Source organism: Theropithecus gelada, chromosome 11 (assembly GCF_003255815.1).
Source record: "Theropithecus gelada isolate Dixy chromosome 11, Tgel_1.0, whole genome shotgun sequence".
NCBI lineage: Eukaryota > Metazoa > Chordata > Mammalia > Primates > Cercopithecidae > Theropithecus > Theropithecus gelada.
Window position 1 is genome coordinate 83,070,946 of NC_037679.1, and position 24,294 is coordinate 83,095,239.

The 24,294-nt window shown below is 45.0% G+C and overlaps 1 protein-coding gene across 1 annotated transcript in view; it reads left to right on the forward strand.

Annotated features, from left to right (window-relative positions):
- The window catches only part of DNAH10 (dynein axonemal heavy chain 10), a 176,653-nt gene that overhangs the window by 78,315 nt on the left and 74,044 nt on the right, over positions 1 to 24,294 (forward strand). Inside the window, exons 29-38 of the mRNA XM_025401943.1 lie at positions 2,111 to 2,334; positions 7,055 to 7,324; positions 7,429 to 7,612; positions 9,769 to 9,903; positions 10,552 to 10,704; positions 12,671 to 12,859; positions 15,643 to 15,789; positions 19,366 to 19,557; positions 21,420 to 21,538; positions 23,297 to 23,455. Of these exons, the coding sequence (XP_025257728.1) occupies positions 2,111 to 2,334; positions 7,055 to 7,324; positions 7,429 to 7,612; positions 9,769 to 9,903; positions 10,552 to 10,704; positions 12,671 to 12,859; positions 15,643 to 15,789; positions 19,366 to 19,557; positions 21,420 to 21,538; positions 23,297 to 23,455 (1,772 nt within the window). The remainder of the gene's footprint in view (positions 1 to 2,110; positions 2,335 to 7,054; positions 7,325 to 7,428; positions 7,613 to 9,768; positions 9,904 to 10,551; positions 10,705 to 12,670; positions 12,860 to 15,642; positions 15,790 to 19,365; positions 19,558 to 21,419; positions 21,539 to 23,296; positions 23,456 to 24,294) is intronic.

A 24,294-nucleotide genomic window follows, 5' to 3' on the forward strand; every position in this document is an offset into this window, starting at 1 on the left:
CAAAACCTTTCCTTTTATAAACTAAAAAAAAATTAAAAATACAGAAATATACAAAGACTAGTATATTAAACAGAGAGGCATTGGAGGATAGTGGTTTCGCACATGGACTGTAGAACCAGATGGCTGGGGTTCAAATCTTTGCTCTATTCTGAGTTTCTGTGTGACCTTCGGCAAGGTACTTGATCTCTCTGGACATCAGTTTCCTCATCTGTGAACGGACATAACCCCAGTAGTTACCTGTTTTGGTGGAGCTGCTATAAAGATGGAATGAGTCACTATTTATAAAGCACTTTGAACAGCGCCTGCTTTGCAATGTTGGCTAAACAACCCTCTCCACTACCCAGAATTGGCACGTGTTACCATTTAGTCATATTTGATTTGTCTCTTTTTTTTGTAAAGTTGTACAAATTTGCAATACTCTTTGTTCCCTTCCCCATTCATACTTCCTCTACTTTCTTTTTTTTTTTTTTGAGATGGAGTCTCACTTGTGTCACCCAGGCTGGAGTGCAGTGGCGTGATCTCAGCTCACTGCAACTTCCACCTCCTGGGTTCACGCCATTCTCCTGCCTCAGCCTCCCGAGTAGCTGGGACTACAGGCGCCAGCCACTGTCATGAATTGGTTATGATTCCTTCCAGACCATAATTTCATACTTTTTAAATAAATGTATATGTATCCATGAACCATTTCTGGAATGGCAGCAAACAACAGAGAAAACTGTCCCTTGTGATGGAGAACAGAGGCTGAGCAGACATGATCTTTGGCCTGCTAATCAAAGCTCTTTATCTAGCGTCAGCCCGGGCAGGGGCTCTGAGCCTCGGCACTGCTGGCATTTGGGGCTGGATGACTCTTTGCCGTGGGTGCTGTCCTGTACATTACAGGATATTATGTAGCATCCCTGATCGCAACCTACTAGATGCCAGTAGCACCCCCTCCCTAGTTATGACAACCAGAAACATCTCCAGACATTGCCAATGTCCCCTGGTGGCAAAATCATCCCCGGTTGAGAGTCAGTATTGCAGGGTAATTCCTCCATTCCAAATTAACAGAGCACTTAGGAACAAGTGCTTTCTTCCATACTTTCCCTTTAATTAATGCTGACTTCCTTCTTAAAGTAAAATTCATATTTTTGACTGCATGTTTTTCCTTTCTCAAAGGGGAGGCTTATACAGTATTCTGTTTCTTTTTCTTTTTTTTTTTTTTTTGAGATGGGGCCTTGCTTTGTTGCCCAGCCTGGAGTCAGTGGTGTGATCACAGCTCATTGCAGCCTCTACCTCCTAGGCTCAAGCAGTCCTCCTGCCTCAGCCTCCTAAAGTGGTGGGATTACAGGCATGAGCTATTGTGCCTGGCCTTCTGCTTCCACTTTTGTAAACAAGTCTTTTACTGTTACAGAAAAATACAGTATCAGGAATACTTCATTTACTGTTTGCCTCTTTTGGAGACCTCTGATTTTATTTTTTAAAGTCTGTTTGTTGCCTTCCTCTCCTCTCTGATTTGCGAGTGCCTTGTATTATATGGTGGGCCCTAAAGGACCCATTGTCCTAAATGTTATTCTGATTAATAACAATGATAATAGTCAGCAAATGCCACGTGTTTAACAGTGTGCTGGCATTCGACTCACATTGTTTCATTTGATTCTCCCAAGCCCACCTTGGTAAATGCCATGATTATGTTTATTCCAGGCAGAGAGAGGAGGAGCAACTCACCCATAGTTGCTCAACTGGATAGTGGGGAAGCTGGGATTCCACCACAGGCCTCTGTTCCCCAGCCTGGGGTGTTAATCACCCTTCTGCCTCCTCCACGTTCCACTGGCTCCTATGTCCAGATATCTCCCCATTCCAGCAGGGTTAGGGACAGAGTCTGTCTTCTTTTTCTTTCTATTTTCAATCCTCCACAGATCTTTGCACAGTGCAGAGTAAATGAAAGTCCCCAGTAAGTGTCTTTCGGATGACCACACAGGTGGGTGAGCGACATCCATCTTGCCTGTGATCTCGGCTCAATGGTTGCCATTGCTTGCATCGTGGCAGCTCTGCTGGATGAAGCACTGCTGGCTGGTCTTTGATTCCAGAACTCAGTGCAGGTCTTACAGGGCCGCCTCTCCCTGTTTTGCAGATGTACGACAACATAGCATCGCTGCGGTTTAACGACGGCGATAGTGGAGAAAAACTGGTGTCCGCGATGATTTCAGCAGAAGGAGAAGTCATGGAGCTTCGGAAGATCGTGCGGGCCGAAGGGCGCGTGGAGGACTGGATGACGGCAGTTTTGAATGAAATGAGAAGAACTAATAGACTAATTACCAAAGAGGCTATTTTTAGATACTGTGAAGACAGAAGCAGGCAAGTCTGTGAATGTGAACGTGCATTGCTCTATCCTATTCATAGTCGTAATGGATTAATTTTAAGGGCTTGGAGTAGATTGACTGACATTCCAAATGAGGTTTTATTATTTTGCAATAGGTAATTAGTGGACAGATAGATGTCTTTATTTTTATTTTTTTGAGACAGGGTCTTGCTCTGTCACCCAGGCTGGAGTGAAGTGGCACAATGGCTCACTGCAGCCTTGACCTCCCGGGTTCAAGAGATCCTCCCACCTCAGCCTTCAGTGTAGCTGGGACTACCAGGCATGGAAATTACCACACCTGGCTAATTTTGTACTTTTTTGTAGAGAGGGAGTCTCACTGTGTTGCCCAGGCTGGTCTCAAACTCCTGGGCTCAAGTGATCCTCCCACCTTGGCCTCCTGAAGTGCTGGGATTACAGGTGTGAGCCACTGCACCCGGGCAAGCTAGCAGTCTTTAGTATATGTGCTGCCAAAGCGAGCTCAAGATAGCAGTCTTCAAATGATCACACCGAGCAGTACTCTGAAAGTGTGCCCCCTGCGACTGTTAGAAATGCTGACTCTTGGGTCTTAGCCTGCACCTGTGCATCAGAACTCTGGGGGTGGGGCCTGAGGAGTTGTGTTTTTGCAAGCTCCCAGGGGATTCCCAGCACCCTTAGCACGTGACCCGCTGACTTAGTGAACCACCAGAAACGAGGTGTTTAGTAGGATTATGTGTATGTAACGTTTCTAAAATATTTACTGAATTTCTACTGCATAGAAAGATTTTTGTGGCTAAAGAGGCTTCAGGATATCATGCTGAGCCCTGCCTGCTCCTAGCAGCTGAGTGCAGTTCAACTGGAAATACAGAAAGCCTCTTTGGCTAACTTGTTCTGTTAGATTGAGACAGGATCCCCCTTAAAGTTGGAGTGTATTTGGCAGGGCCTTGATGCAGACACAAAATCTTCCTTGTCATTATGAGAACACCATCCTCTTGATTTTGTACACTGCCTTTTTGATTTTGCAAAATGCAAACATCTACTTAAAAAATTATCAGAGAACAGCATAATATTTATTTGACTATGATCCTGCTGTTTCTGAGGTACTGAGGCATGTAAAAAATTTGTTTGCATCTTTATGTAGATATGTTCAGTGGTATGCTAGTAAACTGAATGTCTGGGAAAATTTTTTTTAAAGCTTTGATTTAAAGTATTTGCCAGTTTCCATGGTGCAAATATTCCTGTCATGGCTGATTTCAAAGCTCAGTGAAATAACAGTAAGTGGTTTAACAACCAGTTTGCAGAATTCCTGAGTATTTGACAGTTAGTCTTGCGAGTTGATAGGAGGTGGCCCTAGCATTCATTTAACCAATAGTTCTTCAACCCCCGCTCTGGGCTATTCACTATGCTAGATGCTATTTCAAAACCAAACCAGACAGAAGTCTCTGCCTTCTGTATGTATTAATCGCTGAATGTTTTAAAGTCTCTTTCATGCTCCAAAATACTATGACTTTTACGTCAGCATAAGTTGATTTTATTTGCATGATAGCTACCACTTTGCTAGGGCATTGCTACGTTTGGCAGTTCTTAGTTGGTGGAAAAGAGTAAGGGAATTCAGCCTGATGGACTGAAAAAGATATTTTTCTCATCCCAATGTGCCTTTGAGCACATGAACTTGTTGCTTCCAACAGGGAGAATAGTTGACATGAGCATGTTGATTTATTTGAGCTGATACGTGTGGCATCACTGAGAAGTTAAGGCCAGCTGTATCTAGTCCCAGGAAACACCAGTGTCCTGGGATTTCTTAGCTTTGCCCTGGTCATTTAATCTTCTCTGATCCTGCGGCCTCAGCTGCCACCTCTCCCTGTTTCTGATTCTAGGTTTGTCACGTTCTTTGCAAGGCCAGTCTTTGCTTGTCATTTCAGTGTCATCCTCTGGGCGTTCGTAATCTTTGTTGTCTCTCTCCTGATGTGTAGGGATCATGCATATAAGTAATCTTTAGGTTTTAGCTGCACCGCAGAATTTTAAAATAAGACAATAAAGGTCAATGTTCTTTTTATTGCTTTTCCTACTTATTTATTTATTTATTTATTTATTTATTTATTTATTGAGACAGAGTCACGCTCTGTCACCCAGCCTGGAGTGCAATAGCGCGATCTCAGCTTACTGTAACCTCCGCCTCCCAGGTTCAAGCGATTCTTCTGCCTCAGACTCCCGAGTAGTTGGGATTACAGGCGCCCACCACCACACCTGGCTAACTTTTGTATTTTTAGTACAGACCGGGTTTTGCCATGTTGGTCAGGCTGGTCTTGAACTTGCGACCTCAGGTGATCCGCCAGTCTCGGCCTCCCAAAGTGCTGGGATTACAGGTGTGAGCCACCGCGCCCGGCCTCATACTCTTTTAAATTTATTTTGCCATTAACTGTAGGTCATCAAGATAATAACTATAGTAACCCGAAGTCACTTTTCCAGTATTGGCATTGTATTAGTCTGTTTTCACACTGCTATACAGAAATACCCAAGACTGGGTAATTTATAAAGAAAAAGGTTTAATTGACTCACAGTTACGCATGGCTGGGGAGGCCTCAGGAAACTTACAGTTACGGCAGAAGGCAAAGGCAAAGCAAGTACCTTTTTCACGTGGTGGCAAGAAAGAGAGAGAAGGAGGAACTAACAACCGCTTATAAAACCATCAGATCTCATGAGAACTCACTCTGTGTCGTGAGAACAGCATGGGGGAAACCGCCCCCATGATCCAATCACCTCCCACCAGGTCCCTCCCTCAACACCTGGGAGTTATGGGGATTACAATTGGAGTTGAGACTTGGGTGGGGACACGGAGCCCAACCATATTAGGCATTTACAGCTCTGAGTCCATTATTTCTTAAGTGCAGTTTGGGAAAAAAGCTTTGGCTAAATGTGTTTCAAGGCAATCACAAGCTATGTAAGTTAGTGCCTTGGTAGAGGAAATCCAAACATATGAAAAGAGGCGACTCAGCAGGATTTGTACATTACAGGAGGATGAGGTGTTTCCTTTCACCTTTCAGACTGGCAGAAATTCAAAAGCATGATACAGCCTGGCCTGCAAACCTGGCAGTGTGGTCAGAGACTATGAAATTCTTTGTTGGAATTTTAATTTTCTTTCTCGAGGCAGGGTCTTACTCTGTTGCCCTGGCCACGGTACAGTGATGTGAGCTCGGCTCACTGAAGCCCTGAGCTCCTGGGTTCAAGCAATCCTCCCACCTCAGCCTCCTGAATAGCGGGGACTACAGGCATGTGCCACCACATCTGGCTAATTTTTGTATTTTTGGTAGAGACAAGGTTTCACTGTGTTGCCCAGGCTGGTCTCAAACTCCTGAGCTCAAGCAATCTGCCGCAGCTGGGCCTCCCATAATGCTGGGATTACAGGTATGAGCTACCATGCCCAGCCTGGAATGTTTTTTTTACTTCTTACAATAAACTCCAAATACTAAGTAAGTTTGAAAACCTTAATCAAATATTTTATTTTATTTTATTTTATTTTATTTGTTAGAGATAGGGCCTTGCTCTGTCACTCAGGTTGGAGTACAGTACACAATTGTAGTTCGCTGCAGCCTCCCACTCCTGGGCTCCAGTGCCCCTGGAGTAGCTGGGACTACAGGTGTGCGCCATCATGCCTGGGTAGTTTTTAATTTATTTTTTGTAGAGACAGGGTTTTGCTATGTTGCCCAGGCTGGTCTTGAACTCCTGGCTTCAAGTGATCCTCCGCCTAGGCTTGCCAAAGTGTTGGGATTATAGGCGTGAGCCACCACGACTGGCCCAAAACATTGAAAAAGTGATCTGGCAACTTTCTTTTCCTTTTCTTTTCTTTTCTTTCTTTCTTTTTTTTTTTTTTTTTTTTTTTTGAGACGGAGTCTCGCGCTGTGTCACCCAGGCTGGAGTGCAGTGGCGCGATCTCGGCTCACTGCAAGCTCCGCCTCCCAGGTTCAGGCCATTCTCCTGCCTCAGCCTCCGAGTAGCTGGGACTACAGGCGCCCGCCACCACGCCCGGCTAGTTTTTTGTATTTTTAGTAGAGACGGGGTTTCACCATGTTAGCCAGGATGGTCTCGATCTCCTGACCTCGTGATCCGCCCGCCTCGGCCTCCCAAAGTGCTGGGATTACAGGCTTGAGCCACCGCGCCCGGCCTCTTTCTTTTTTTTTTTTTTTGAGATGGAGTCTTGCTGTGTCACCAGGCTGGACTGCAGTGGTGTGGTCTTGGCTCACTGCAACCTCTGCCTCCTAGGTTCAAGCGATTCTCCTGCCTCAGCCTCCCAAGTAGCTGGGATTACAGGCACATGCCACCAGGCCTAATTTTCGTATTTTTTTTTTAAGTAGAGATGGGGTTTCACCATGTTGGCCAGGCTGGTCTTGAACTGGTGATCCGCCTGCCTTGGCCTCCCAAAGTGCTGGGATTACAGGCGTGAGCCACCACACCCGGCCATGATCTGGCATCTTTCTATGCAGTCAGGTACCTGCAACATTTTTTGTGGCGAGAGGCACCCTCGGCCTGGAATTTTACTACCTAGTCAGAGATAGGTAACACCTTACTCCTACCTAAGTCTTACTCCTCTGACTTAGGTAAACAAATGCAGGCACTTGCTTACCTGAAGCCTTTACTTTGCCCTTCCTATTCCAGATCAAAGAAATAAATTCCTGAAGGGACTGTTTTGGGTACCAGTCCCCAGATTGATCAGAGCCTCTTACACGTGTGCGTTCTCTGCAGAGTCGACTGGATGCTCCTGTACCAGGGCATGGTGGTGCTGGCCGCCAGCCAGGTGTGGTGGACCTGGGAGGTGGAAGACGTCTTCCACAAAGTGCAAAAAGGGGAGAAGCAGGCCATGAAGAACTACGGCAGGAAAATGCACCGACAGATCGATGAGTTGGTAACGCGCATCACCATGCCCCTGAGCAAAAACGACAGGAAAAAATACAACACCGTTCTCATCATTGACGTGCATGCGAGAGACATAGTTGATTCTTTCATAAGAGGCAGGTGAGCATTTTCCGGGGGCACTGGCATTTCAAAAGGGACACTTCGTGGTCCTCTGGTCTGTCTCAATGGTTTCCACTTCCTCCTCCACCTTTCTTGCGGTCCAGCATCCTGGAGGCCCGAGAGTTTGAATGGGAAAGTCAGTTGCGGTTTTATTGGGACCGGGAGCCAGATGAGCTGAACATCCGCCAGTGCACGGGAACCTTTGGCTACGGATACGAGTACATGGGTCTGAACGGCAGGCTGGTCATCACGCCCCTCACCGACCGGATTTACCTGACGCTCACCCAGGTGACTGTCGGCCTGGCGCTTGTGGTTACCACTTACCTTGGGGTGGGGCACTTTCTCTAAGCTTGAGGCATGATGACTGCAGTGATTGAAATAGCAGGGGAGATCGTTGCTTTGAAATCTGGAAAAGCTTTTCCATTCGGGATGTGACCCGATTGTCACCATTTGGGATTGGGATGTAAGTGTGGCCATGCTTAGCCACTGCTACACTGGCCCCTAGGTAATGGTGTGTCAGGCTGTATCAGTAGAGGCCAATGGGAAAATGCAGAAATGCCAAAGATGGTGACTGTTAGGGCAGGTGTGATGTGGTTTTGCACGTCTTGTGACAGCTTTTATTCCAGTATATATCTGTTCTAGTGAACAGCCTTGGATGGTAGAGATAGCATCTCCCTCCAGGACAGAAGGTAAACTTGTTTGCTGTACAGGAAATGAAGGTAACATCCATCCAGGCAGAGTTTGGGCAGGTTGGCAAGCAACCCCCAAGACTGTTTGTCAGATGCTTGCTAGTTTTCTTTTTTTCTTTTTATAAATTACAGATGAGGTCTCGATATGTTGCCCAGGCTTGCCTTGAACTCCTGGCCTCAGGTGATCCTCCCACCTTGGCCTCCCGAGTAGCTAGGACTATAGCACGCACCGCTGCACCTGGCTAGATTGGTGGTCTCTTAGGCTCACATTTTCTCAGCTGAGACTCATACCCGCTGTGGGTGTGGCATGCACCTGGGCCCGTCTCCTCATCACCCCATGGGATTTGGGGGGACAGGGATAAAGGGAATGAGTGAGAACAGGAAGCCCATGCTGCCTCCTGTGCTGTGAGTGATAAAGTCCTTTGTTTTTGAGAAAAAGAGTGTCATCTTATCTGTATTGTTAGGGTTCTCCAGAGAAATAGTACCAGCAGGACATAGCTAGCTGTTTGTCTGTCTATCTATCTGTCTATCTGTCTGTCTGTCTCTCTGTCTATCGATCTGTCTCTATCTATCTATCTATCTATCTATCTATCTATATCTATGTATCTATCTTATCTATCCATCCATCCATCCGTCTATGTATCTATCTATCCATCCACCCATGTATCTATCTATCCATCCATTCTATCTATCTATCTATCTATCTATCTATCTATCTATCTATCTATCTATCTACTGTCTGTCTGTCTCTACCCATCCATCATTCCTATCATCTATTTTATCTATCCATCCATCCATCCATCCATCCATCCATCCATCCATCCATCCATCTATCCATATATCTATCTATCCATCCATCCTGTCTGTCTATCTATCTATCTATCTATCTATCTATCTATCTATCTATCTATCTTCTCTCTCTGTCTCTACCCATCCATCATCCCTATCTATTGTCTATTTTATCTATCATCTATTATTTCTATCTATCTATCTATCTATCTATCTATCTATCTATCTATCTATCATCTCTCTCTCTGTCTCTACCCATCCATCATCCCTATCTATCATCTATTTTATCTATCATCTATTCTATCTATCTATCTATCTATCTATCTATCTATCTATCTATCTATCTGTCTGTCTGTCTGTCTGTCTGTCTGTCTGTCTGTCTATCTATCTATCTATCTATCCATCCATCCATCCATCCATCCATCCATCCATCTATCTGGATATTTAGGAAGAGATTTATTATGAGGCATTGACTCATGTGATGACAGGGTCTGATTACTCTCACAATCTGCCATCTGCAAGCTGGAGAACCAGGAAAGCCAGTAGCCTTTGAAGTTCTACCAGTGAGAGAGCCCATAGTGTAGATTCCTGTCTGGGTCTGAAGGCCTGAGAACCCGAAGTGCCAAGGGTAGAAGCCCAGTGCCCTGGTTCAAGCAGTCAGGCAGCACCAATGTAACCTCCCTCCATCCTTCTGTTCTGTTCGGTCTTCAACGGATTAGATGAGGCCCACCCACTTTGGGGAGGGTCATCTGCTTTCCTCTTCCTGAAACACACTCATGGGCACTCCCAGAAATAATGTTTAGCCAGCTACCTGGGCATCTTGTGGCCCAGTCAAGTTGACACATGAAAGCAACCACCACATTTTTTCTCTATTCTGCACCTGTAGTCACAGTGATGAATTTGGAAATGACACCCACTTCCTTCTGTGCACCAGAAAACATATGTTTTGCATTTGGCGTATAACAGGCACTGTCCATGTATCTGGGTGGGGCCCCTGCTGGCCCAGCAGGTACCGGCAAAACCGAGACCACCAAGGACCTGGCGAAAGCCTTGGGTTTGCTCTGCGTTGTCACCAACTGTGGCGAAGGCATGGATTACAAGGTAAGGCCTTGCCGTCACCTTTGGTACTGGCTCATTAGGTAGAGAGCTTAAAGCAGGACATGGCATTTCACCTCCTAGTCTTCTGTGAAGTGACATGACATCAGCGGGAAGAAGCTAGGAGGAAACCTTCCGCCACCACAGCCCCAGAACCCAAGTGTGTCTGCTTGACGATCCTGCTTCGCTAGCAGGAAGTAGAGCAAGAGTCCCGGATTCACTAGCCTAGGAAGGTCAGGTAGATGATGTACGTGAGTAAAGCGGCCAGCAGACTAATAGAGAGTGGTGGGATCTGTGGCTAACTGCAGAGCAAAACTCCATCTGAAGAGGGCGCCACTGTCCAACTCTGGTTCATAATCACCATTTGGGAAAGTGGACCAAGCATTGCTACATTTTCCAACATTTCAAGAGAAGAGAAGACAAATGGAGTTTTACACAAAAATCTGGATTTGTAAAATCCCAAGTAGGAGCCAGTCCATGAGGGGCCTTGGAAGTCCTGCCAGAAAAATCCACTAGTCAGGTGGCTGGTCGCCTGCTTCTCTGCCAATCGGCGATCTCATGGTTTGCTTTAATTTAGAAGATATATCCATAAATGCATTGTTTGCAGTTTTAAAGATGAAAATTGTCCTTGTCCTGACATGTCTTTCTTCCTAGGCCGTGGGGAAGATTTTCTCTGGCCTGGCCCAGTGCGGGGCTTGGGGTTGCTTTGATGAGTTTAATCGAATCGATGCTTCTGTGCTCTCCGTGATCTCCTCTCAGATTCAGACGATCCGAAACGCTCTGATCCATCAGTTAACCACATTCCAGGTGAGACGTGCGAAGCCCCCGGGACCATGTCCCCAGGATGGAAGCTTGCCATACTACCTCTGAAACACCAGATGGTGGGCCGTTGTCACTCTAGACCAGGCTTCCTGTAGAAGATCTGTTGGCTTTTCCAATTGAGATGATTGGGTTTCCAAAATTATCATCATTGATGATAGAAGGTTTGTAACAATCCAAGGACTTCACACTGACTCCAGACATAGAACTAATAATTACGAATGGGGGTGGGGCAGATTTCTCAAATAAGTGATGTGCAGGGCCCCCTAGAAGGGAAAAAATATTCTTGGCGACTTCCCAAGTTTGAGAAAACCTGACTTAGAAAGTGAATGTTCCATGCAATCACATTGTCACAGTGAATAAGAAATTTTGTCTTCATAGCTTGTAAAGTTACGGCGTCATAATAAGCAGGATTTGCAAGGTTATCAAAGTGAGATGGCAAAATTTTAAAACAATTGTTGAGAATTCATCAATTTCTCTCTGCTGAAGAATATGTTTGCAGACTTGAGTTTGAGAAGTCTGTGTTAAATTATACCAGATTAAGCTGGATCCAAATTTGGAGAAACATGATCTTATTATGTAGTCTAGGAGGCCCAGAAGGGGGTTCTCTGAAAACACAGGACCAGCGTGGGTGGGCCATTTCCCTGCACCAGGGCCTTCTGGGTCCCTTGCTGTCCTTCTGGTTCTGTCCTCCCCACTCCATGCCCTGCACACTTGTCACTAAGCCACTTGCTGCACAGTCAAACCCTGCCCTGTGACACCATGTCCGTCCCCAGCTGAGTGGAATTGTCCCTCTTCCCTTTACTGGAAAACTCCTATACATCCTTCAGAGCCCCATTGGGAGGTCCAGGATGAAAATTCAGCTTGAGCTGGTGGCCCTGGCATCCCACCTGCCTCCTCCTCAGGTCTTGGTGGGGCTCACTGTTAAGAGAGTGTGTTTTCAGGATTCCAGTAAGAGGTCTGGATAGGTTTCCTTTTGATGAGTTCTTTTGAGGGATTTTTGGGGCTGAGCTGAGTGCTCCCGAGAGAGGGAATTAACGATGTAGGTTTCCAGAAGCTGTGTTTCTCAGAGCCAGGAGACAGCAGCTGTCTGCTCTTCCCCAGGGCCCATCTGGGCCTCTTGTGGGATACCGAGGAGGGGTGGGGATGGTCTCAGGGCGCACCTGTGAGTCAAGGCAGTGGCCTTGTTTTGGGGGAGGCTGGCTGTCTTCCAGGCTGCCCTCTTATTGGTGATGCAGACTGTGCCTCCTAAAAATAAAAATTTCTGTCTTCTGCCTGGCTGGCGGACAATCAAAAAAAAATAAAAGCGAAAACTTCACCGAGAGACAACCAGACTCAACCTTCAGCTAAAGAGGCTAAGAATATAGGGATTTCGGTGGTTCGTTGGTACCTGGGGCAACCAGAGGAATGAAGACTGGTTTCTTGAAGGGTTTGAGGTGGGATTCTTTAGGGAGGAGTGACCACATGAAGTCCAGGCACCCGCAGAGGGTGCAAAGCCAGGTAGGGGAATGGAAGCGGGTGCTCTGTGACGTGGTGGGCTGGGCGCTCCCAACCTGGCCTGTCTCCCTTAATCGCCACAGCTGTGCCATGAGGTAGGTTGCATTTCTGTTGTGCAGAAAAATAAACTGAGACTCAGAGAGGTTAAGTGATCTGTTGAGGGTCAACGGCTTCTTGTATCAGCCCCAGGCTCTGTGCTTTGTCAACTTGGGCCCCTCTCCAAGGTAGTGCCCCTGGGTTCAGGTCCAAGTTTGGGGTTCCACTGAGACCTGCCCTCCCCAAGGTCTTCGGCAAGGGAGGCCCTGCATTGAACACTGGGGAGGGGAAAGGAGGCTAGTGGTGTCGTCCGCCTCCTACCATGAAAATGAATCCCCACGCGGCTCACTGCAGGCTCCTTTCCAGGGGGCGGGCCGGCTGGGCCACCTAACTTCTTTCTTTCTTCCTTCTTGCCCTCCAGTTTGAAGGGCAGGAGATTTCCCTGGACTCCCGCATGGGCATCTTCATCACCATGAACCCCGGCTACGCGGGCCGCACGGAGCTGCCCGAGTCAGTGAAGGCGCTGTTCAGGCCCGTGGTCGTGATCGTGCCCGACCTGCAGCAGATCTGCGAGATCATGCTCTTCTCCGAGGGCTTCCTGGGGGCCAAGGTGGGGCCTCGGCAGTGCCAGTCCGCGCAGTACAGACTTCACCCGGGTCTGCTTCCAGACTGGGGACCTAGGACGTGTTAGCTCCGTGTGGCTCTTCCAGACTGGGGACCTAGGACGCGTTAGCTCCGTGTGGCTCTTCCAGACTGGGACCTAGGACGCGTTAGCTCCGTGTGACTCTTCCAGACTGGGACCTAGGACGCGTTAGCTCCGTTTGACTCTTCCAGACTGGGACCTAGGACGCGTTAGCTTCGTGTGGCTCTTCTAGACTGGGGACCTAGGACACATTAGCTCTGTGTGGCTCTTCCAGACTGGGGACCTAGGATGCGTTAGCTCTGTGTGGCTCTTCCAGACTGGGGACCTAGGACGCGTTAGCTCCGTGTGGCTCTTCCAGACTGGGGACCTAGGATGCCTTAGCTCCGTGTGGCTCTTCCAGACTGGGACCTAGGACACGTTAGCTCCGTGTGGCTCTTCCAGACTGGGGACCTAGGATGCCTTAGCTCCGTGTGGCTCTTCCAGACTGTGACCTAGGACACGTTAGCTCCTTGTGGCTCTTCCAGACGGGGGACCTAGGACGTGTTAGCTCTGTGTGGCTCTTCCAGACTGGGACCTAGGACATGTTAGCTCCTTGTGGCTCTTCCAGACTGGGACCTAGGACGTGTTAGCTCCGTTTGACTCTTTCGGACTGGGACCTAGGACGCGTTAGCTCCATTTGACTCTTCCAGACTGGGACCTAGGACGCGTTAGCTCCGTTTGACTCTTCCAGACTGGGGACCTAGGATGCGTTAGCTCCATGTGGCTCTTCCAGACTGGGGATTTCGGACGCGTTAGCTCTGTGTGGCTCTTCCAGACTGGGGACCTTGGATGCCTTAGCTCCATGTGGCTCTTCCAGCCTGGGGACCTAGGATGTGTTAGCTCCATGTGGCTCTTCCAGAAGGGGCCTAGGACACATTAGCTCCTTGTGGCTCTTCCAGACAGGACCTAGGATGTGTTAGCTCTGTGTGGCTCTTTGATTTTTGTTTTGTTTTCTGCTCTGTCTCTCTCCCCCACCTCTTTTAAATTATAACTTTTAATTATGGAATAATTTAAGATGCACAAGAGGTTGCAACAATAGTAGCACGGAATTTCCGGGTGCCCCTTTCCCCATGAGAATATCTCACATATCCACAGCCCATTGCGCAAACCAGGAAGCTGGTGTTGGCACAAGTGCCATTAACTCAGGTATAGACGTTATGTGGATTTCACCAGGTTTCACATTCTCTCTCTGGCGTGTGCGTGTAGTTAGTTCTATGATGTTTTATCACATGTGGACGGGAGTGGCCGTCACCACATCAGGATACAGAACTATTCCATCACCACAACCACAAAGAAGAGAGACAGGGTCTTACTCTGTCACCCAGGCTGGAGTGCAATGGCGGGATCACAGCTCACTGCAGTCTCAAACTCCTGGGCTCAAATGATCTTCCTGTCTCAGCCTCCTGAGTATTTGGGACCACAGGCAGATGCCATCATGCCTGGCTAATCTTGCTTATTTTTTGTAGAGACAGGGTCTCTACAGCCCAGGCTGGTCTTGAACTTCTGGGCTCAAGTAATCCTCCCACCTCAGCCTCCCGAGTAGCTGGGACTACAGGTGTGTGCCACTGCACCCAGCCTCTTGTTACTGCTTACTAGACACACTCTCCCCCAAACCCTAACTCTGGCAACCCGTGATCTGTTCTTCAGCCAGTATAATTTTGTCACTTTGAGGCTGCTCTGTACCTGGAGACATGCAGTATGGAACCCTTTGAGGCGGGCTTCTTTACTCAGCACAATGCCTTTGAGAATATGTGGTTCAAAAACAACTTTATAGATAATGTTTATCCTCTTTTAAGCTATCTATAACATGTACGTATGTAAGATCTTTCCAGAAGCTCTGGAAAAGTTACAAAATAGAGAATACTTTTAACATAGAGGGTTGTCACATTGCGTTTCTGCAATATGTCTTTTATTGAAAGCTCTTGGTGCCTATTACTGCGTCAGGATTTTGAGGTGGCATGACGAGATCTCTTGCTCCTAGTTTTTATGACTAAAATTGCCACACTTGCCTTAGGGACCTGTGGGTTTTGAACGCTTGCTGTAGATGAGGCGGCTGACTTGTCCTCAAAGACATTTACAGCCTTTTTGTTTTTTGTTTTTTTTGAGACAGAATCTTGCTCTGTCACCCAGGTTGGAGTGCAATGGTGTGATCTCAGCTCACTGCAACCTCTGCCTCTTGGGTTCAAGCGATTCTCCTGCCTCAGCCTCCCAAGTAGCTGGGATTACAGGCATATGCCACCACGTCTCGTTAATTTTTATATTTTTAGCAGAGACAGGGTTTCACCGTGCTGGCCAGGCTGGTCTTGAACTCTTGACCTCAGGTGATCCACCCGCCTTGGCCTCCCAAAGTGCTGGGATTACAGGCATAAGTGACCATGCTTGGCCCAGTTATAGCCTTAATAATAGGTTTAGGTCAAAGTAAAGCAGCAGTGTATTTCTGGAGTGTGATTCCTACAAATGATTCTGTTCTTTAAATTAAGATGGTGAAGATATTGGTAACACAGATGTTCCTTCACATTAATTCCCAATTTGCCATATTTAAAAATGAAGGACCTACCCTGGTATTTCTGAAAGTTAGAGACAGAATTTGCTTATTTGTAGAGCGGCTGCACTGGAACACCTGCCCCTGTTTTCTTGCATTTGTAGAATGATCCTCTGTTGCTTTTGAATCATTTTATCTTTTTTTTGTATTATTATCTTCTTTCCAAAAGACTCTGGCAAAAAAGATGACAGTTCTGTATAAGCTGGCCCGGGAGCAGCTGTCCAAGCAGTATCACTATGATTTTGGACTCAGAGCCCTGAAATCGGTGCTGGTCATGGCTGGTGAGCTGAAGAGAGGCTCCTCTGACCTTAGGGAGGTAGGGGCCACGTGCTGGAACATTCTCTGGTTTCAGCTGGTTCATGTGCATTTACTATGTGCTTTCAGGGAGGTGATGGGCACAGTATGGTATCATCTGAAATGTTTAAGTCTTAGCAGCCGCTTCCCCCAGCGGTCTGGCCTTACTTTGGCCTCTTACCTGTTATATCGTTTGCTTTGTAATTACACTTAGTACCTTAAGGTTGAGTGCAACATCCTCACTCCAATACCAACATTTATGATGCTTCCATAGTAATAATCAATCTGTAGTCTCAGGATGGGTGTGGCGGAATGGTGGGGACTAACAAAATTCTCATGAAAGCATGAATGTGAGTTGTTATTTTTTCTTTGCAACAGAACAGGGGAACGATTGTGGTTGTTTTTACATGGACTTTGAAGAAAAAGTTCAGTCAATGCTGTTCTGTGGGCAATAGGCTCACCTGTTTCTCTAGTGACTGTACTCATAATGTTACACACACGCGCACACACACGCACACACACGCACATACACATTTGGGTAGTAAAAGAAAACAAAACAGCCGTGAGTGCAGTGATAGAAGCCTGTTCGTGTCCATAGGAGGACAGGCTACCACAAATCACTTCATTCTTTTGGGGTTTTCACACATTTGGGTTTTTTTTTTGGAGGGGTCGAAGGAAGAGATATTTATGCTCTTACAAAAAAGGAAGCTGTAAAATGTAAAACACTATAAAGTCAGATGAAGCTGCATTCGTCATTGTTACTTCTTTTTCTTAGGAGAAATAAGTTATATGGAAACTTCTTTCGTTTTCTCCCCTGCTCATCTATGTCCAAAGTTGAAGGGCGATCATACTATTGGGTGGGTCATATCTTCTGAACTGAAAAACCACCGATGCCACTTTCAGTCTTAGCAACAGGGAAAACAGTCCCAAGTGCTATCTAAGGCTCTACAAAAAAGAGTGAAGCGAATTGCAGCAGTCTCTCCTCTTAGGGAGGTGAATATGGTCCCATCACTGCAGTCACAGCTGGCTTGTTTTCTTTTACTGCCTTACACTGAACCCAAGCATGCATTCATAGGCTTAACTGCTGCACAATCTGGTACTTCCTTAGAAGAATGAAAACATATTGCAAATGCCAAATATCTAAGGACTTCTGAGAAAGAGGTAAAAAACAGCCTTCTTTTCTAGGAGGAAAATCCCTCTTCTCATCCAACAAGGTGGAGTTACACATGTAAAACTGTTTGTACAGAGACTGTGATGGTTTCTTCACATAGGAAATTAACTTTGCTATATTGTCTTTGGGCTTCTTTATCACGTCAAAAGTTTGCAAACTTGGACCTTTGTTCTTATTCAGTAAATCTATGTCACAGGATGAGTCAGGATTTAGCGTCTTTTGCTTCAAATTAGAACCACATATTTGGAATTGCTGCAGTTCTCAACTGCGCTTATCATGATAGTGGCAGAAACTGGAGGACATTAAAAAGTCCCTGAAATCAGCTATACTTGCCCTTTATTTAGTCTTGTTTGGAATAAAAGGTAAAGAATTTGCAAATACCACCACCTAAGCACCTGTTTCAAATGAAACATCAGCCTTCAGCTTGCAACATGATGTCTTTACAATTAAGCAAATAGCAGAAGCCCCACGTCAGTTCTTCCTTCTGGAGAAGGCAGGGGAACTGCAATCCCCAGGGCTCCTGTGTTGAATCTGAGAGGCAGAACAAAAAGAAAAGTGGCCTTTTCCATTCCACATCCTGGAGGTAATGTGTAGAGAAGAGATACCCACATTTCCAGATAGTGAATACTGAAAAAGAAGCAGGACTACCTGCCCTAGGAGACAACATAGAGATGCTTGCCAGGTCCTGAGTTCAAAATTTTGTTTTTGAGATTTATATAAAAGCACCTAAGACTGGGTGCAGTGGCTCATGCCTGTAATCCTAGCACTTTGGGAGGCTGAGGTGGGAGGATTGCTTGAGGCCAGAAGTTTGAGACCAGCCTAGGCAACATGACAAAATCCCATTTCTTTCAAAACAAATCCCCAAAACCAAAAAATTTAGCTGGGTGTGGTGGCACGCTTCTATAGTCCCAGCTACTTAGGAGGCTGAAGTGGGAGGATTGCTTGAACCTGGGAGGTGGAGGCTGCAATGAGCCGAGATGGCACTATTACACTCCAGCCTGGGTGACAGAGTGAGACCCTGTCTCAAAACAAACAAACAAACAAAACAAATATATATATATATGCACACCTAAAGGTCAAGGCAAATGTTCTTCCTGTGATAAGGAACCTTTGCCTTAACGTAGATGACCATGCCCCTCTCTGTAAGGTGGGGAGGAGGAAGGTTCCGCTTCTTCCCTCTAGCCGAAATCTGTTTTATTCTCCTCACACGGCCCACCAGGACACTCGGCCTCCCAGGAGCAGGCCCACCCCGGCCCCTAGGCTGGATCGCAGCGTTGTGCCTCACTCCTCTGCCTCTGCTGCTTTTTTATATTTTATTTAATTTTTATGTTTATATACAATTTTATATTTTATATTTCACTTTTATATATTTTATGTTACATTTTTATTTTCATATGAAATTTTGAAAAATGCATATTTAAGTTTATATGATTTATATGATCATTATTAAATATGAAATATGAAATTTTATATATTTTGTATTACATATATTTTGTATGTATTTACACTATATAATATACATATTAACATTTTATATAAATTTTATAAATTTATATAATTTATAAACAATACAAATATAATTTATGTAATTTATATAAATGATATATATACATTTTATAAAATTTCATTTATATAAAATTATAATATGTGTATATCATTTATATATAATTTATGTTTCATTTTAAATTTTATATTTCATATGTATGTGTATATATGTGTGTGTGTGTGTATGTATATATATATTTTTTTCAAGACAGAGTTTCACTCTTGTCACCCAGGCTGGAGTGCAATGGTGAAATCTCAGCTCACTGTAACCTCCGCCTCCTGGGTTCAGGTGATTCTCCTGCCTCAGCCTCCCGAATAGCTGGGATTACAGGCACCTGCCACCACACCCAGCTAATCTTTGTATTTTTACTAGAGACATGGTGAAACCATCAGCCAGGTTGATCTCCAACTCCTGACCTCAGGTTATCTGCCTGCCTCAGCCTCCCAAAGTGCTGGGATTACAGGCATGAGCCAATGCACCCGGCCATATATGTGTATATTATATAATATGAAGTACATATTATATGAAATATATGAAATATACATATTTTATATTTTATGTTTAATCTCATATAAACTTTATTTTATATAATTTATATTTACGTATTTTAATATAAAAATTAAAATTATGTAATTTCGGTATATATGTATTATATATTTATATATATACAGGGCTTATATAATTTTAAATTATATAAATTTCTGTAATTTAAAATTATATAATTTTAAATTAAATGTGTATAAATTTTTTTAAAAGTATAAAATGTTTATATAAAAATTATATTTTATATTTCCTAAGAGTGTTTCCACCGGGTTGGAAACACAGTCCAAAGCACTGGGTTCCTTTGGAAATCTCTTGGAAATGTGTTTCATTTCCTGCAGGACGTGGTGCTGATGAGGGCCCTGCGAGACATGAACCTGCCCAAGTTTGTGTTTGAAGATGTTCCTCTTTTCCTCGGTTTGATTTCGGATCTGTTTCCTGGGCTGGACTGCCCTCGCGTCCGCTACCCTGACTTCAATGATGCGGTAGAGCAGGTCCTGGAAGAGAACGGCTACGGGGTCCTACCTGTCCAGGTAAAGCCGGGAAAATGAGCTCACTGTGGCTGTGCATCCTTTCCATTGGCTTTTTGTTTTTGCAGTTCTTTAAAAATATATGTATAGTAAAATACACAAAAGTTTCACCATCTTAACCATTTTTCCCCATTTTTAAATCGTGGTAAAATACACATAACAATATTTACCCTCTTACCTACTTTTAAATGTAGAGTTTGTTAGGCCCGGCGCAGTGGCTCGCGCCTGTAATCCCAGCACTTCAGGAGGCTGACCAACATGGAGAAACCCCATCTCTACTAAAAATACAAAAATTAGCTGGGTGTGGTGGTGCTCGCCTGTAGTCTCAGCTTCTTGGGAGGCTGAGGCAAGAGAATTGCTTGAACACGGGAGGTGGAGCTTGCAATGAGCCAAGATCATGCCACTGCACTCCCGCCTGGTGACAGAGCGAGACTCTGTCTCAAAAAATAAAAAAATAAAAAGAAAAAATGTAGAGTTTGGTAGCACTAAGTACATTCACATTGCTGTGCAACCATCACCATTATCCATCTCCAGAACGTTTTCATATTGCAAAACTAAAACCCTGTACCCGTTAACTACTTACCTTCTCCCCTCGCTCCAGCCGCTGGCAACCTCTGCTCGACTTCCTGTCTCTACAGATTTGACTACTCTAGGTACCTCTTGTAGGTGGAATCATATAATTTTTGTCCTTTTGTGTCTGGCTTATTTCACTAACAGTATTTTCAACATTTATCCATGTTGTGGCATGTGTCAGAATTTCTTCCTTTTTAAGGCTAAATTTTATATATGTAGTTTGTTTCACACAATGTGATCAGATGACTCGAATATTTTGTTTTGAGGCATCAACCATCAGAGGTTCTTTCCTCACCTCACCTTTTTTTTCTCCTGAGTCACACTTAGAAAAAAATTAAGTTAGATATTGCTGGGGTAGGATTTGGATCCTCTGAAGAGCCTGTAAGTTGTATATGTTGTCATTAAGCCAAATACATATTGATTGGCAGAGTCCTGCTGAGAATGTAAATGCTCAGAGCCTCCAGGCCTGGGGGGTTGCCTCGGGTCAGCCAGCTTCAGGGTGTCAGGCTACCCCGGAGGCCTCAGGCAGTGGGCACCGGGTACCGGCCGTGGATGAGAGCTTTCTGTGCCTTTCCTGACCCTGATTTTCTCTGTAGTTGGTTGTTAAAAGTATGTGTTTTCTGGAAGGAATGTAAAATGGTGCAGCCACTTTAGAAAACAGCCTGGCAGTTCCTCAACAGGTTAAACTGAGAGTTACCATAAGACCTGGCAATTTCACTACTGGGATCTACCCAAGAGTGAGGACAAACATCTGCTCAGAATTGTTCACGAATGTCTGGAGCAGCATTATTCATAATAGCCAAAAAGTGGTAGCAACCCAACATCCATCAATTGATGGATCAACTGCTGAAACAGAATGTGGTCTGTCCATGCCATGGGATATCTTTTGGCCATAGAAAGGAATGCAGCGCTGACGCATGCTGCAACATGGATGAGCTTTGAAAACACGCTAAGCGAAAGAAGCCAGATGTGAGAGATCACACATTCTAGAATCCCATTTCCATGAAATGCCCAGAATACGCAAATCCATAGAGATAGAAAGTAGATGAGTGGTTGCCGGGGGCTGGGGGAAAGGGGATTGGGAGAGATGGGTGCAGGGTTTTTTGCGGAGAGGGGTGATAAAAATGTTCTAAAATTGCTCGTGGGGATGGTTGCACAAGTCTCTGAATATACTGGAAACCATTGACTTGTACCCTTTCAAAGGTAAATTGTAGGCATGTGTGTTGTATCTCAATAAAACTGTTTCAGGAAAAGATCATGTTTTAGCCTAACTGCCATTGTTTGTCCCGCAGGTGGATAAAGTGGTTCAAATGTTCGAGACCATGTTAACCCGCCACACGACGATGGTGGTGGGACCCACCAGAGGGGGCAAGTCCGTCGTCATTAACACTCTGTGTCAGGCCCAGACCAAGTGAGTATGACCTCCATGGGGAGGGCCTGACTGCCAGGGGGCTCACGGTGTATGTTTGGTGGCAGTATTACCAAGTCCCACTTTGCTCTCTGATTTTCTGGGAGGGTAAATTTGTAATACACACCCCTTTTGACTCAGGGTGTTTTTACTGACTTTATTGCAGACTCAGTTAAGATATTTTAGAATGCAAAATAGCAACCCGCTTGTGCATCAGATGGTGAATAGGTTCATTTGTGAAATGAGAGTTTCACAAACTATCTTATAAGGGTATTGTGAAAATGAACGTGAAGTCATAGTTTTTTGGTGTCTAAATTGCTTCCTTAAAGTAATTCAGGATTCACCTTATGCAGCACTGCTGTGGTTTCGCAGTGGCCAGAAAAAGAATGTCACCTCCCTGGGTGCCTTATAATCTCTAGCCCTTCAGGGGCAATTCTTCATGCAGGAAACAGTGATCATACACTCCCACATTGAAGATCATAAAGGAGCCAGGCATGGTGGCTCATGCCTGATTTAATCCCAGCACTTTGGGAGGCCAGGGTGAGAGGATCGCCTAGTCCAGGATTTTGAGAACAGCCTGGGCAACATAATGAGACTCCATCTCCACATTAAAAAAAAAATTAGCTGTGTGTGGTGATGTGCACCTGTAGTACAGCTACTCAGGAGGCTAAGGAGGGAGGATTGCTTGAGTTCAAGAGTTTGAGTCTGCAGTGGGCTAGGATTGTGCCACTGCACACCAGCCTGGGCAACAGAGTGAGACCTTCTCTCTAAAAAAAAAAAAAAAAAAAAAAGAGAGAGAGTATATCATAACAGCCTGCAGTGAATTGAAAGCCTTCTACTGAAAGTAGATTCCTGACTCCTCGCTTCTCTCCTAAGCAATAACTAGATTCCAGAAAGACCTCCGTGGATGCTGACAGTCTGGCAAAAATCTAAATCAAGCCAATAATTTTTGTGACTTAATAGGCAGTCTATAAAATCTAAAGAGTAAGCGTATGTCATTTGTTCCCATTGTTTCTTCATATGTTTCATGTGAGAAAACCAGCTGGCAGTGGTTTACTGACCCTAAGTGGGCTGTACTGCGGCCATCTACATTTCATTCTTTAATTCATTCATTGTTAAATAGTTTATAGAACTATCACACACGTATGTATGTCTAATGTAGCATGTACATTATTATGACTTACTGATTTGTTGGTTGTGAACTGTGGAGTGTGTGATGTTTAGTTCTCTTTGGCTGAATTAATCCTATAGTTAGGGCTGCGGGGATTTACAGGCACTATGGTGAGAAGTGCCCTGTCTGCTTGATCCATGAAATCAACATAGAGCCGATGTTGTTCTGCAGGTAAGAAGGATCGAACATTTGTAGTTCAAAGCTTTGTTATTATCCTGGATGACTGAGTACGGTCTCCTATACGCCCTTAATTCTGAGATATTTACTTAAATGCCATATATATGAATATGGAATATGCATAAATATGAAATATACATGAAAGTTAGCTTCTCGGCGCCCTCCAGAGGCGAAGCTGTGCTTCTAGTTCAGACCTCATTTGTGCTGTGGCCACATTTTTGGTGAAATGTGGTTGCTTTATGTTTAGAAGAAAGCACTAACAGTGAAGGGAAGCCCAGTGAAGAGTTTGCATGGGTTGCATTTTAAATTTTGGCTTGAATTCAAAACATCTAATTCCTCACAGAGGGAACCCAGACTGTTTTCCTCATGCATTTAGTTTGCTTGAACCATGGCTAAAGCCTCTCTTGATTTAGGCTTGGGCTGATGACAAAGTTGTACATCCTGAACCCCAAAGCCGTGAGTGTCATAGAACTCTATGGCATCCTGGACCCAACCACCCGAGACTGGACCGATGGGGTGTTGTCAAACATCTTCAGGGAAATCAACAGGCCAACGGATAAGAAGGAGCGAAAGTGAGTATCTTTGTAGGTAGGAAAGAGCCTGAGTTAGTTAATGTTAATTAGCTCAACATTAAAAACGGTGGCAGGACTATACATTGTAGCTTCATGCTTGGATTTCAGCAGACTTGGAGTTCAATCCTGGAGGCTGTGCTTCGGAAGTGAGCAGTCCAGTCTTAGTGCTTTTTACGTGTGACCTCAGTCTTCTTAGTGATGCAATGTGCTAGGTACCGGGATTGTTCCCAGCTTACCACAGAGGAAACTGAGGCCTAGAAAAGATCAGAAACGTGCCCCAAGGCCAGGGATTTGACCCTGATCTGTGTGACTCTAAGTCCTCAAACACAGCTGCCGTCAAGCTGCCTGGTCACCATGTTCTATGGCAAGGTAAGTCAAAGAAAGGTAGCAAAGTGCCATGAAAAATGCAGGAATGCCCTCCCGAGCCACGGTTTTCCATCTGTAGACGTGGTTGATGGTGCCCTGATGACATCACCACGTGCCATGGCAAAGGCCAAGTGAGGCCAAGTACAGAAATGCTCTGAAGGTGTGTAAGATAATAAATGCTCTGAGGGTGTGTAAGGTAAAAAGCTTTTAGTTGGTCCTATAATATCTCTTTGTAAACGCAGGAATGGTTCCGATTTTATGTTCTAATCAAATCCCATTAATAATAAATAAAATCCTTAAATAACAAGAGTCCAAAGTCCCGGCTCATGGCTTTAAAAACAGCTTCTTAGCACTTTTCCCCTGATTCTGGATGAACCCACGATCCCACACTGAGTTCCATCATCTTGTTTTTGGCATTCTTTAATTTTGAGCAGTTCCTCAGGATTCTTTATCTTTTATGACCTTCTTGTCCT